Source organism: Phyllobates terribilis, unplaced genomic scaffold (genome assembly GCF_046119375.1).
Source record: "Phyllobates terribilis strain yellow unplaced genomic scaffold, ASM4611937v1 Scaffold_9__5_contigs__length_417890890, whole genome shotgun sequence".
NCBI classification, from domain to species: Eukaryota; Metazoa; Chordata; class Amphibia; order Anura; family Dendrobatidae; genus Phyllobates; species Phyllobates terribilis.
Window position 1 is genome coordinate 357,804,602 of NW_027362769.1, and position 14,625 is coordinate 357,819,226.

At 44.0% G+C, this 14,625-nt stretch overlaps 1 protein-coding gene across 1 annotated transcript in view; it reads right to left on the reverse strand.

Annotated features, from left to right (window-relative positions):
* The window catches only part of LOC141162251 (uncharacterized), a 393,009-nt gene extending 379,809 nt beyond the window's left edge, over positions 1 to 13,200 (reverse strand). The window contains exon 1 of the mRNA XM_073648153.1: positions 10,303 to 13,200. Coding sequence (XP_073504254.1) covers positions 10,303 to 12,626 — 2,324 coding nt within the window. The 5' untranslated portion in view covers positions 12,627 to 13,200. The remainder of the gene's footprint in view (positions 1 to 10,302) is intronic.
* Positions 13,201 to 14,625: the final 1,425 nt, after the last annotated feature.

Below are 14,625 nucleotides of genomic sequence, written 5' to 3' on the forward strand. Positions count from 1 at the left end.
ACCTCAGCTGCTGCAGAACCTCATAATACACCTCAGCTGCTGCAGAACCTCATAATACACCTCAGCTCCTGCAGAACATCATAATACACCTCAGCTGCTGCAGAACCTCATAATACTCCTCAGCTGCTGCAGAACATCATAACACACCTCTGCTGCTGCAGAACATCATAACACACCTCAGCTGCTGCAGAACATCATAACACACCTCAGCTGTGCAGAACATCATAATACACCTCAGCTGCTGCAAAACATCATAACACACCTCAGCTCCTGCATAACCTCATAATACACTTCAGCTGCTGCAGAACATTATAATACACCTCAGCTGCTGTAGAGCCTCATAATACACCTCAGCTGCTTCAGAACCTCATAATACACCTCAGCTGCTGCAGAACCTCATAATACACCTCAGCTGCTGCAGAAGATCATAATACACCTCAGCTGCTGTAGAGCCTCATAATACACCTCAGCTGCTGCTGAGCCTCATAATACACCTCAGCTGCTGCAGAACCTCAGAATACACCTCAGCTGTTAAAATGAAATTTGACATTTTGTAATTTTAGCTTATAGATGGGGTGGTGGACACTGCACTCCTGGGTCCACAAAGATGCAGTAATGACATGGTAGAAACCCCCATTATTGATGAATGTTAACTGATCCATAAATTAATTAACTCTCATCTAATACATATAAATTTGATTTTTTTCTGATATTCTGTATATTTTTGGACCAGACACGTTACGTGTCACCGTGGACTGGCTGCACTGCCGGCTCATTGTTTTGGAGGGAGCCGGATGTGCTGCGTTCAGGGTCTGATCGGAAACCTCTCTACATTTCTCTCTTGCTGTTCTTTCTGTCAGAAATGCACTGAGGATATCACTGAAGATATCACTGAGGACATCACTGAGGCCATCACTGAGAACATCACTGAGGACATCACTGAGAACATCACTGAGGACATCACTGAGAACATCACTGAGGACATCACTGAAGTCATCACTGAGAACATCACTGAGGACATCACTGAAGTCATCACTGAGGACATCACTGAGAACATCACTGTGGACATCACTGAAGACATCACTGAGAACATCACTGAGGACATCACTGAGAACATCACTGAGGACATCACTGAGAACATCACTGAGGACATCACTGAGGACATCACTGAGAACATCACTGAGAACATCGCTGAGGACATCACTGAAGACATCACTGAGGACATCACTGAGGACATCACTGAAGACATCACTGAGGACATCACTGAAAACATCACTGAGGACATCACTGAAGACATCACTGAGAACATCAATGAGGACATCACTGAAGACATCACTGAGAACATCACTGAGAACATCACTGAGGACATCACTGTAGACATCACTGTGGACATCACTGTGGACATCACTGTGGACATCACTGTGGACATCACTGAGGACATCACTGAGGACATCACTGAAGACATCACTGAGAACATCACTGAGGACATCACTAAATACATCACTGAGAACATCACTGAGGACATCACTGAGAACATCACTGAAGGCATCACTGAGGACATCACTGAAGACATCACTGAGAACATCACTGAGGACATCACTGAAGACATCACTGAGGACATCACTGAAGACATCACTGAGAACATCACTAAAGACATCACTGAGGACATCACTGAAGACATCACTGAGAACATCACTGAGGACATCACTGAAGACATCACTGAAGACATCACTGAGAACATCACTGAAGACATCACTGAGGACATCACTGAAGACATCACTGAGAACATCACTGAAGACATCACTGAGGACATCACTGAAGACATCACTGAGAACATCACTGAGGACATCACTGAAGACATCACTGAGGACATCACTGAAGACATCACTGAGAACATCACTGAGGACATCACTGAAGACATCACTGAAGACATCACTGAGAACATCACTGAAGACATCACTGAGGACATCACTGAAGACATCACTGAGAACATCACTGAAGACATCACTGAGGACATCACTGAAGACATCACTGAGAACATCACTGAGGACATCACTGAAGACATCACTGAGGACATCACTGAAGACATCACTGAGAACATCACTGAAGACATCACTGAGGACATCACTGAAGACATCACTGAGAACATCACTGAGGACATCACTGAAGACATCACTGAGGACATCACTGAAGACATCACTGAGAACATCACTGAAGACATCACTGAGGACATCACTGAAGACATCACTGAGAACATCACTGAGGACATCACTGAAGACATCACTGAAGACATCACTGAGAACATCACTGAGGACATCACTGAAGACATCACTGAGAACATCACTGAGGACATCACTGAGGACATCACTGAGAACATCACTGAAGACATCACTGAGGACATCACTGAGAACATCACTGAGGACATCACTGAAGACATCACTGAGGACATCACTGAGGACATCACTGAGAACATCACTGAAGACATCACTGAGGACATCACTGAAGACATCACTGAGAACATCACTGAGGACATCACTGAAGACATCACTGAGGACATCACTGAAGACATCACTGAGAACATCACTGAAGACATCACTGAGGACATCACTGAAGACATCACTGAGAACATCACTGAGGACATCACTGAAGACATCACTGAAGACATCACTGAGAACATCACTGAGGACATCACTGAAGACATCACTGAGAACATCACTGAGAACATCACTGAGGACATCACTGGAGACATCACTGAGAACATCACTGAGGACATCACTGAAGACATCACTGAGGACATCACTGAAGACATCACTGAAGACATCACTGAGGACATCACTGAAGACATCACTGAGAACATCACTGAGGACATCACTGAAGACATCACTGAGAACATCACTGAGGACATCACTGAGGACATCACTGAAGACATCACTGAGAACATCACTGAGGACATCACTGCCACCCTGCTCTTAGATGGGGATATTACCAGCGTTTGTGGGGCAGCGCTATCTCCCACATGTACAGTAAATCTTCCCTGGAATCCCTTTTTTGTGCTGCCGAGGAATAACACGCTGAATGAAGAGTTTCACTACCACCGTAATCATTACATGGTGCGGAGGGAGTGGGAAACTCATTTATTCCTCATGGCTTTAATGGTAATAGTTTCAACCATTAGTGGACGATGAGAACTTACCAATGCTTGGAATAAAGCTTAGACCAGAATTAAAGGGGTTGTCCACTGTGGAAGCTTTCTATTTGAGGTTATACCCCCCCCCATCATCCTGCCCCCATGATATAATAATCACTGATGTTGGGGAACCTGACAGTAAGTATTAAAGGGTTCGTCCTACTAAATACATTCATCATCCATCCATGGGAGATGATAAGTTATGATCTCTGAGGGTCTGACTACTGGGACCAACACTGATTGGAAGAACAGGGGTCCTGAAGTGAATTGTTTGAACGGTGCAGTGGTCGCCATACTTGAAGAGGTTGTCCACTACTTTTACATTGATGGCCTATACTTAGGATAGGTCATCAATGTCTAATCAGCCAAGGTCTGACACCCGGCACCTCCGACAATCAGCTGGTATTGCCATCGGCGGCCGCCAACCGGAAATGCTCACTTCCCAAGCTGCTCGATCTACTTGTAGTGGCGGGGGCTTGGTACTGCACATCCACCTCCTATTCAAATCAATAAAAGAAGGATGTGTAGTACCCTAGAGTGGCCACTATCAGAAGATGGAGCAGCTTGGTGAGTACTTCCTGCCGGCGGCCACCGATAACAGCTGATCGGCGGGGGTACTGGGTTTCGGACCTTGGTCGATCAGACATTGATGACCTATCCTACGGATAGGCCATCAATGTAAAAGTAGTGGACAACCTTTTTAACTATCACCGTCTTCCCTTCTATGGGGCTGTCAGAAAGACCCACATCAAATTTCAAGAACAGCACTCCCAAAGTCCATGTGTGAATAGAGGTGTACTGTATATGCTTGAGCATTGCACCCCACTTCTATGGGAGGTACAGAACATCTGATTCTGTCTATCCCATAGACGTGAATGGAGCAATAGTCAAGAACATGTGTCATTGCTTCATTCACACAGGGGAATTTAGCACACTTTTTTTCAGGATCAGTGGGGGTCCAAGCTGTCAGACCCCCAGTGTTTATTTCTTTCTTTCTATTAAGGTATATAGTGAGAAAACCCCTTTACATGGTTATTAAAAAAAAAAAACGAGATATCACCCATCCATAGGAAAGAAGATCACTTTAGGATTAGTTGGGGTCCAATAGTTGAGACCACCATCTCCATAATGGGACTCTCTAATCCCGAGAACAGGGCTCGGCAGCACTTGAATGGAACAGAGGTGCGTATGTTAACCTCCGCTCTATTCATTCACTATGGGACTTCTGGGGAAGCTGTGTGCTCTATTGCACTTTCTTTGGCAGTCCTATAGACAATGAATGGAGTGGAGGTTGAGCATGCACACCTCTGTCTCATTCAAGTGCTGCCGAGTCCTGTTCTCGGGGTTAGATAGCCCTATTCTTGGGATAAACTCCCAGCAATCAGCAAGAATAGGGAATAGGGAATGACTATTTTTTTTTTGGGGGGGGGATGCTTTAATTCCCCTCGCAGTTTTTAACACAGTTCTTGTTACAATTCTCCATAGCACGATAGACCCTTTTTATTCACCCACAGAAGATGGTCTTATATAGGGATTTAATTTATTCATTCAGTGGTATATCAAAATTAGACATCCCTTTTAAGGGAATGTGACACCTGGAAAGGACCTATTGTTTAAATCAGATTTTTGTGTTTACTGTATTATTTAAATTTTTTAAAATATTTTTTTCCATGTCACAATCAATATGAAAAATAATAAAAAAAAAAATATTGCATTTCTCACACCGGCCTCTGGGGATTTTTGTAGACTTTAACTTTCTACTGTTTCAGGAAACAACACGCGTACATTAACCACAATGGTCGAATCTTGACCCTATCTTTTGTATTGAAGCATCAAATGAGCATGTGTGTAAAAATCACTTTGCAGGGAGGTAGAGCAGGGGAGCTGTGACATCGTCTATTGTGATTAGTGGATCCTGGGTTATCAGCTGTGTATAGAAGCGTTATCAGTCATTATAATCCTGCCTCTGATGATAAGGAGCCTACTGAAAACTCTTCCTGAAAGAACAGGAAGTATGAGTGTAAAAAGCCCTCAGTGGACAGTGTGAGAACTGCAGGATTTTTTTTTTTTTTCATAAATATCGTAATCACACCTAACATTTCATGAGCTTTGTAATCTGCCTTACAGAATGCAGACATTCATCGTAGTAAAGGAAGATAATTAAAAATTGACTGACCCGGAGGAACTACTGGATGTTGAAAAATGGGAAAATCATCTAATAGTTTTGTTCTTGAGGCCCCCATACACGTTAGATGGCTTCGGCTGATCATTCGGCCATCAGCCATTCCAGCCAGCTCTCCCGTACATAGGAGCACTCCTGTGTCCTCTATGAGAAAGCTGCCAATTAAACAGTGTTTTGAAAAAGTATTCATACCCCGTGAACTTTTCCACATTTTTTAATGTTACACCGACAAATTTAAATGCATTTTACTGGGATTTTATGTGATCTACCAACACTAAGTACCAATTATTTGTGAAGTGTAAAGGAAATGATACATGGTTTTCTAAATATTTTACAAATATAAATCTCCCCAGATCATTAGTCCGCCTGCGCCACCATACACATTAGACTGTCGGCTGAACCTGTCGATAGCGGTTTAGTATAATGTGTTTTGGGGGCTTTAGTCTGCGCTGGGGTCCTGGGTCCTGTATGTTCTCCCTGTGTTTGCGTGGGTTTCCTCTGTGTGCTCCGGTTTCCTCCCACACTCCAAAGACATACTGATAGGGAATGTAGATTGTGAGCCCCAATGGGGGCAGTGATGATAATGTCTGTAAAGCGCTGTGCAATTAATGGCGCTATATAAGTGAGTAAAATAAATAAATAAAATAAGTTGAGGATCATTCGTGAGAAAAGCTAATGTGCAATTGTCCTACTTGCAACACTTCTGTCTATGGTGTTATTATAGGGATGCTGGATGGCTTATTATTAGGGATGAGCAGATCCGTGGAAGTTCGGGTTCTGGTTCCTGACCCAATATTTAGTCCAAAGCTTGGTTTGGGTGCCAAACGTGAACCCCATTGAAAATAATGGAGACCCGAACTTTGGATCTGGAAAAAAATCTCTCTCTATCCTCCCAGAACTCCGAACTTTGCAAAGGACTTCCGGGATAAGTCCGTGTTCGGCGTTTAGAACTGAATGCTAACTGTCCGATACCAACACAGAACTTTTAAGTTCAGGTTCGCTCATCTTTACTTATTATCCAATCAAAATGCAATTACTCAGCCTTCATTTAGCCACCACAGTCGGACAATCACTTTTTAGCTTCAGTGATATTTCAGCCTAAGGATTATCCCTAACTTACAGAGTTGCTGAGTTCACTCAATGCCACCATCCAGTCGTTGGGACTTTTATCTGCACTAGGTTCCACTGGGGCTTAATTTTGGTCCAATCCATAATCTATAACAAAGTCCCCAATTATTAGACCATATATCATTCTGGTCTCCTCAAATTGTGCAGAGGAACCCTTGAGCAAGTGCTACCTTTGCCTACCCTATAGCTGTGCCCTTGGGGAAGCAATGGAGTAAAGGAATTTCAGGTTGCATCTTGAATGACTTTCCTATAGGTGGTATATAGCTTGGCTCTACATTTCTTGCAGAAATACAAAACTCATCCTTCTTCTACATTTTGCTCATAGTTGAAGGAATCTGTCTACTAAGTTGAGGTTCCGAAGAAAAATTGGACTGTTTAGTTGTGCATCTGGGGAAAGCTCATGTGTCAGGGCCGACTATCACTATTATTCCTGAGTGCATTGTTGGTTTATAGAAAAGACATATAAAAAAAGCATCGGCCTGGAAATCGTCACATAGGAAGCGAGAGTCCTGGACCCCAAAGCTTCATGCACACGATTGGACTGCGACTGCATCCCAAGTTATACAAACCCGTAATGCAGCAATACTGTACATACATCGGGCTTTTAATTTAATCTTTTCTGTTGGGGGCATATAGAAAAAAATGTGCCGTATTACTAAGAATACTTCCGTAATATGGTGTAGTATTGAGTCACAACATGGCACCGTATGAAGTACCAATAGAGCCACACCTGCTGCATGTACGTGGCTCGGCGATGGCACCATGCAGGAGCCCTTAGCCTTAGTACATGATCTATTAACGTAATTGCCAACTCCACAAGTGTTTTGTATCATTGGATGAGAACGATTGATAGCACTAATGAAATTGCACTAACCTTAAAGTTCAGCAATCAGGAAAGCTTAATAAAGCCCATACAAGCTCTGCGTGACTGCCACTTATCTCCACCCAGGTAAATGATGTTTTTGCATACTAAATATATTACTATAATAATATTACTTTCAGTGGAATGGGAATCAGATGCTCTGGAAACTTTCCTCTACTTTTAGTTCCAGGGGAGCCAAAAATTCATTGTCACTTCACCTCCTCATCACTAAATCACACAGTCGGGACAGTTTTGGCAACCAAAGTACAAGAAAGTCAAGAGGGACATTCAATTTAATACAGTTCTGGGTACAATTTTCAAGGCTCTGTTCAGAATAGCCACCAACTTTATGACTTCCTGACAAGCTCTTGTCACCTCAAACTCAGAAATATTTCCAGATTTCGTCCTTTCCTCAATCCTGAATCTACTAAAAAGTTGATGTAGTCCTCATCATCTCCCGCCTAAACTACTGCAGTATCCTCATCTGTGGGCTTCCTACTAACACTCTCGCACCTCTCCAGTTCGCTGCCCAATTAATCCACCTCTCTTCTTGCTATTTCTCCTCTTCTATCAATCCCCTCACTGGCTTCCAATTCCCTAGTGAAACCATTTTAAAGTGCTAACCATGACATACAATGACGTCCATGATCTGTCTCCTCCATACATCTCCAAACTAATCTCTTGAAACCTCCTTGTGATCTCTGGTCCTCACAAGACCTCCACTGTTGTATGTTCCTCACCCAATCTCCTCCAAGATTTTTCCCAAGCATCCTCTGGAATTCAGTGTCCCATCATGTCCGATTGTCTCACACTTAGGACCTTCAGACGCAACCTGAAAACGCATCTCCTCAGGAAAACTTACAGCCTGCAATAACCTCACTGCTAACTCTCCACCACCAGAGGTTCAAACCAAGTTTAAGAGCACAAAAAGCACTTGAAACTCATCCCAAATCCCCCCTCACATCTGTAGATTGTTGGTGTACATACCCTTGATGTTTTAAACTTCTTTGAAGTAAAGAAAAACTTTTATATATACCTCGGACAGGAAGCCGCATCATTTCTCCCTTCACTAAATAATGCTGCAGCTGAGAAGTTGGTGGCTGTTACATCTATATATTGCTATAACAATAGATATCCATCGTTTCTAAAGAAAAAGGAGTTTTTACCACTAGTACAAATGGGGATTCTTTACAGTAAGAGCAGTGACACTATGCAGCTCTCTGTCAGAAAATGTCGCGAGGGTTGGCATTACTTCTGGTCACCATATCTGAAGTCAAAGAGGCATTTCCTCCCTAAAGTACTACTTTCTTCTGGCCTTTAATTGGAGGTACTGTATATATTGGAAGTCATTATCTGATGTATACTTCCAATGTAAATATGAGGCTGTGTATGTAAACAGTTCTGTACGTGATACATAGGTTGAAGAAATCGTACCACAATATATATTTTTTTGCAAAATATTTCCCCTGCATTATTCTCTATAGCAAAAAATAAGGTATACCAACATATGCCGGCCAGACGAAAACCACAAATTTGCTATTTCTGCATTTTTCGAGTGAATAAAGCCCTTTAAATGCCTCATGACCCTTCCCAGTGTATATGATGTGAACGGAGCCTTACTGCATCAGTCCAACAATCCCTCTCCTAATTAGTGCAATATATATAAATATATATATATATGTGTGCAGAATTATTCTAATTTACTATGTAAAGTCAGCACAGTTTATAATTCCTGACTTGCCCAACCAGGTATATCCCGAATCAGCTTTTTCTCAGCTAAATGAATCTGGAGCATGAAGAGTTAACCATTGCCGCCATAACTTACCGAGAAGTCACTAGAACGCTTGCTTAATATACTCTCAGCTTTTTTTTTTTCCTAGCTGACATAAAGACATAAAGCTCCTTGGGGCATCGCCGGCCTCTCGTGAAGACGTATTTCTAGGTGTAAACTTGGTCTTATGGAAATAGAAATCGCAAATTTGGTAATATAGAAAAAAGAAAAAGCTTTGGCATTAGGTAATGTCCAATGTGGGATCAGACAAAATCCAAAAATTGAACACCTTCATATCGATTTAATCATATGATGGAGTAATAGGATAATGGGAGAACAGAAGACAGAAAGTGACATACATGCTGATCAAAGACTGTATACAGTACTCTATGCTTTATATATACAGTTTATATCCATATGTAACTGCAATGGTCAACAGCGTAACAATACGTTGTTACATTTTCTATATATGCACCTCGGTAACTTTTACAAGAATCACCGTTCCGTCCCTAATGGAGTATAGCACTGAGATCTGTATAATACCTAATGCAGTGTATACATCCATGAATAATTTACTATATGAGATCTATAGATATAAATATAGACTGCCATAACAGCACTTGCTGATTTTACGTAATCATAAGATAAGCTGACACTCGTGATTTCAACCACCAAGTGCATTCGGATGGCAAATTGCCCCTATAAATTAGGAATGCTGTATTACGTTCTATAGCTCCAATGCTACACTACCTGGGATGAGATTATTCCTATCTCCAACCCTAACCATTGCCATTAATTGCATATATACCATTATATAACTGCCTTTTAGGTACATTGATGGGTTAAATATTGGTGCATTATAGCCGGAAAGCTCATGTCGTAGAGTAACGGTAAAGCAACCACATGTACAGTGATGTATCGAGAGCTGCCAAACAGATAGTGACCCTTCTCCGCGTGCTCATCCCAAAAGAACCTCTCCTGCATTAGGGTTCCAGCGCACATTGAAACCATCCACCATTAATATGATGTATACCATAAAAATCAATAGTATGCAAGGTTGGATTGTATATTAATGCAGCACTTAGCCTTTTTCCAGCTGCTCTGAATAACGAAACGGCCAACTGGAGAGGTTACGGTTAACACTATGAGCTCTGCAATAGTGAGGAACTTACCGGTACCACTCCAGCCCTTTCTCGTAGTTCCTATCAAAGAAATGAGGTTCTACACCAACCGCCCTGACGTCAGGATGGGCTCTTAAAGCTTCCAACAAAGCGCGAGTGCCCCCTTTTTTCACCCCAATAATAATCGCCTGGGGCAGTTTTTTGTCTCCATACTCTATAGTGCTGTTGAGGGACAGTCTACGGCTGAGCTCTTCCTCGGTGGTGCTGGATTCCTGAGTTTCTCTCTCGAAATACCCAGTGTGAGATTGTGGGATCATTTCAGTGGCAGCTAATGGAGTTCTATTCCAGGTAGAGATCCCCTTTAAGGGTGAATGCATGTCATTCCCTGTAAAATCTGAGGGTCTGGTGATCTCTCCTTCACTAACTATTCTAGGATGAGTTTCTCTAGTCATGTAGGTATCCTGATGACTTGTGTGAATTGGAGCAGTGTCAGCAGGACTGAGGTCATTCAGCCTGGGAGACACACTGGGGATAGTGGTGCTGATGCCGAAGGTTTGCTGGTTGGATTCCTTAGTCACCTTAGCTGATCCTTGGAGTGAAATGTCAGCAACTACATCTTGGGAAAGGCGGATTTTCAGGGAACTTTCCAAGGTGCTGAATCCTTCTGGGGAGGAAGAGATGGGAGTGCTGTCCAAAGTGCTGAACCCCTGATCTCTTACAAAGGGAGTGCTGTCTTCTATGCTGAACCCCTGTCTTCTTAAAAATGGAGCTCTGTCCTCTGTGCTGAATCCCTGCCCTACTACAGAAGGAGATCTGTCCTCGGTGATGAACCCCTGCCCTACTACAGAGGGAGCTCTGTCCTCGGGTCTGAACCCCTGCCCTACTACAGAGGGAGCTCTGTCCTCAATGCTGAACCCCTGCCCTACTACAGAGGGAGCTCTGTCTTCTGTGCTGAACCCCTGCCGTACTACAGAGGGAGCTCTGTCCTCAGTACTGAACCCCTGCCCTACTACAGAGGGAGCTCTGTCTTCAGTGCTGAACCCCTGCCCTACTACAGAGGGAGCTCTGTCCTCAGTACTGAACCTCTGCCCTACTACAGAGGGAGCTCTGTCCTCAGTGCTGAACCCCTGCCGTACTACAGAAGGAGCTCTGTCCTCAGTGCTGAATCCCTGCCCTACTACAGAGGGAGCTCTGTCCTCAGTGCTGAACCCCTGCCCTACCACAGAAGGAGCTCTGTCCTCAGTGCTGAACCCCTGCCCTACTACAGAGGGAGCTCTGTCTTCAGTGCTGAACCCCTGCCCTACTACAGAGGGAGCTCTGTCCTCAGTGCTGAACCCCTGCCCTACTACAGAGGGAGCTCTGTCCTCAGTGCTGAACCCCTGCCCTACTACAGAGGGAGCTCTGTCCTCAGTGCTGAACCTCTGCCCTACTACAGAGGGAGTTCTGTCCTCAGTGCTGAACCCCTGCCCTACTACAGAGGGAGTTCTGTCCTCAGTGCTGAACCCCTGCCCTACTACAGAGGGAGCTCTGTCCTCAGTGCTGAACCCCTGCCCTACTACAGAGGGAGCTCTGTCTTCAGTGCTGGACCCCAGCCCTCTTATAAAGTGAGCGCTATCCTCAGTGCTGAATCTTTCAGTTTTAGCAATGGGAGCACTATCCAAGGTGCTGAACTCCTGAGATGTTACAATGGGTGCACTATCCAAGGTGCTGAACTCCTGGGAGGTTTGGATAGGGGTACTGTCCAATGTGCTAACACTGACAGCAGTAGATGGAATCTGAGCAATAATCCAGGAACTTTTTCTTGACACTGTGGAGTCCACAGGACCAAGAGCTTTGTGTTTTTGGAAGTCAATAGCCCTGAGTCTCTGGGGCTCAGATTGCACTGGACTACTGGTCCTTACCGTGGGCCACCCGGGTTGTAGAACAGTATTGAAGGTCCTGATCCTGCTGAAAGTTGTGTGTGAGGACACAGAATTGCTTAATTCCTCCAGTGCTGAAGCAGACAGGGGATCACTGACGCCTCCAGAGGACTTCTGAGATCCAGACTCCAGATTGTCACCATTCCTGTCTATGCTGCTGCCAGGGCTGGGTGACAGATAGGAGTCCAGGCTGCTTCTGCTCCTAGGAGAGGAGGACAGAGAAGATCCAGACTCAGGGTAGCTGGGATCTGGCTTTAGAGAAGCGGTTCTGATGGCATCCACTGGATCTGGCTGCAGGTAGATCCCAGCCTCCTGCAATGGAAACTGCAGGGAAGTGTAGCAGCTGAGCAGGCTGTAGAAGACGTAAGTGACGGACAAGGACAGTGTGAACAGGAACACAAGTTTCCGAGGAGCCTTAATGGAGAGCAGAGAAGTACCTGGCCACCACGGGGCCATCGCTGATCGCCAGCCCCAGACCACAAGACATGGTTTCAGCCGAAATCGTGCATGGAGCCGCCTGAAGAAACAGCCCCTGGAAGAGGAAATGTCCCGGGGATCGTGAAGAACAGTCCAGATGTCAAGATGCAAAAAAACAAAAAAAAAAACTTGGGGTGAAAATCTCCAAGACTTTAACGTATTTTGTTCCCCCACCTCCAGGCAGAAAGCTTCTTCACATCTCCCTGCAAGTCCCGGCAGAGGAGGAGAGGAGACATCACCGACAGATGGATCCCGACCCTCCGCTGCTCCAGCTTCCCCACCGATCGGCGGTGCCAGGCTCGTCCTGCAGCATCTCCAGCGCTCTGATCGTCAGCAGCCGCTCCGCCTGTTGCAGAAAAGCCAGCAGTCTGAACAGCAGCAGCAACTTTAAATCGAGGGAGAAGCGTCTGTAGGTCCAGATCTGCTCTGCAGGAGGAACCGAGCGAGCAGAGCGCCGCCTCATCCTCAGAGTCTCGCCCACCTATGTGTCTGGCAGAGCCCCCCTCACCTGCTGCCTATCAGTGGCCAGTGTGAGGGCGCCGTGCCCGGGGTCTGCAATCAGCACAGGCTCCGGGGGCTCAGAGACAAGGAGGGTCCTTATCAATATTGCAAAACAGCAGCAATGGCACCGACCAATCCTGGAGACCACGTCATACACAGTTCTGCAATATTTATTTACTTTCTTTCTTACTGTTTTGCTTTTATTTAATAAATATAAGGATTCTTTTCAGTATTCCTTAGGCTATGTTCACACCTTGCGTTTTTTAAGTCTTTTTAATGTGCATTTTTCAGTACCAGCAAAGTCTATGAGATTTCAGAAATCTCATTCACACACCATTTTTTTTTCCTGAACGCTTTGTCAAAGTGCTGCATTTTTGCAGCATGTCACTTCTTTGGCTATGTTCACACTAGGCATTTTTTTCTGCATTTTTGCTGCATTTTTTATGCTAATTTTCCGCTGTGGTTTACAGTACAAGCAAAGTCTATGAGATTTCAGAAATCTCATGCACACAGCTTGGTTTTTTTGTCCTCAGTATTTTGTGATTTGCAAGGATTTTTGCTCAATAGAACATGTCACATCTTTCAGCGTTTTTGCAGCGTTTTTCACAGTTGAAAAACACTGAAAAAACACTGCAAAATGCATGTATCAGGTTTTGCTGCATTTTTAGTGAAAAAAGCAAGTACAGCAGTATGTGAAACCCATTGATTTTTGTGATTTACCCAAGTTTACCATCTTGTCTTGGTCACCTGAGATGGCAGTTAGGATTAGTACAGTTTAATTAAATTAGTGATGTGTACCAAGGTGTGAGATTGAACAATACCTGTGGCCAAGCAAGGTGTGAAATTGAACAATCTGAGCAACTCAATGGCCAACCACAATGTAAACGTAAACAGAAACAGTGTCCTACAAACTCAATGCTCTGCCTGTCTCTAAAGTAAACGATTCTTGAACAGTTCACCTCCCCACACTGTTATATTTGTAATTCTGGTTAATATGGTTTCACATACAGTATGTCTTGCATTGGTGACCTGTGTTCATGCTTCTGTGGTGGAAGCAAAGCTGAACTTTGGGATCCTGAAAAATGCAGCAAAAAACGCACCAAAAATGCACCAAAATCTCAATTTTTGACGCTCATTTTCTGCTAAGAGAGCAGGTTTCTCTGCAGAAAAAAAAAACGCAGCAAAAACGCCCCGTGTGAACATACCCTTTCAGTATTTTTTGCAGTGTTTTTCACCCATAGAAAAAAGCAATGAGTAGTGCAAAAACGCTGCAAAAATGTAGCAAAATGTGCAAGTATCAGGTTTGGCTGCATTTTTGGTGCCAAAACCTGATGAAGTCGAATCAGGTTATTTTTTTATGTACTAAACTTTATCAATATGCACAAGAGACAAATGTACCCTGACAAATCCGCAGTAAAAACTAAGCTAAACCTGCTTTTTTGACATTGCCTCTTTACTGCCAAGAGAGCAGGTTTTG